We start from the raw sequence: 721 nt of genomic DNA, 5'->3' as shown, positions 1-721 counted from the left end.
AGGAGTGGTGGTAGAAATATTAGAGGGAAAACACAGCAAGGCCCCTGTTACAATTAGTGCTCACTTGGGTTGTGCATGATGCTGATATCCGGGTCCCAGCTGAGATCCTGCTCGCATCTCCACAGCCACGGAACACTGAGAGGGAAAATGACAGAGGAAAAGATCAGCTCCTCTCATCACTCTATATATAACATAGTTCTCTTTAGAGGAGGCTCCACCAAAGTGAGATCCAACAATGCTTTCTAGTTCACCAAAGACACCTATGTTAAATACCAGTCTGATACATGCAATTTTTTTCTGGCATAGGCCACAAACATGAGCTGGAAGGGTCTTTAGAGGTCATCCAGGTAACTTCCCTCTTTTTAGATAAGGAAGAAGAGTTCTTGAGAAAGTTAGTGGCGAGGGCCAGAGCTTGGCCTCCTGGCCTCCCTTTCCCATGTTCTTTCCACATGAGCCACTCCTGAAGAACAATAGATAAAGGAGAATTCCTGGTGAGCTGCTTCTAAGACAATTCCCATCAATTTGATATGAATTCTTGTTATTCTAGAGCAATACTCTCTGACTCAACTCTTGAGACCTGTCCCTCTACACTGAAAACAGGGGCTTTGAACTGAAGAGCTTCAGTAAGACCAGACCTAAAGAAATACAAATACCTTTGCAGGTTTGCTAAAACAGACCTACAGGCTACACTGGCAATGTGAGGTCATACCCCAACATTTTC

The 721-nt window shown here is 44.2% G+C and overlaps 1 protein-coding gene across 1 annotated transcript in view; it reads right to left on the bottom strand.

The window, feature by feature from the left end:
- Window positions 1-60: 60 nt before the first annotated feature.
- LOC103582028 (kinesin-like protein KIF23) overlaps window positions 61-721 on the bottom strand; it is a gene marked incomplete at its 5' end in the record, with an annotated part of 12,139 nt that continues 11,478 nt past the window's right edge. Inside the window, 1 exon segment of the mRNA XM_008563717.1 lies at window positions 61-330. Coding sequence (XP_008561939.1) covers window positions 61-330 — 270 coding nt within the window.

Source organism: Galeopterus variegatus, unplaced genomic scaffold (assembly GCF_000696425.1).
Source record: "Galeopterus variegatus unplaced genomic scaffold, G_variegatus-3.0.2 Scaffold14683, whole genome shotgun sequence".
NCBI classification, from domain to species: Eukaryota; Metazoa; Chordata; class Mammalia; order Dermoptera; family Cynocephalidae; genus Galeopterus; species Galeopterus variegatus.
This window is presented reverse-complemented; position numbering and strand designations above follow the sequence as displayed.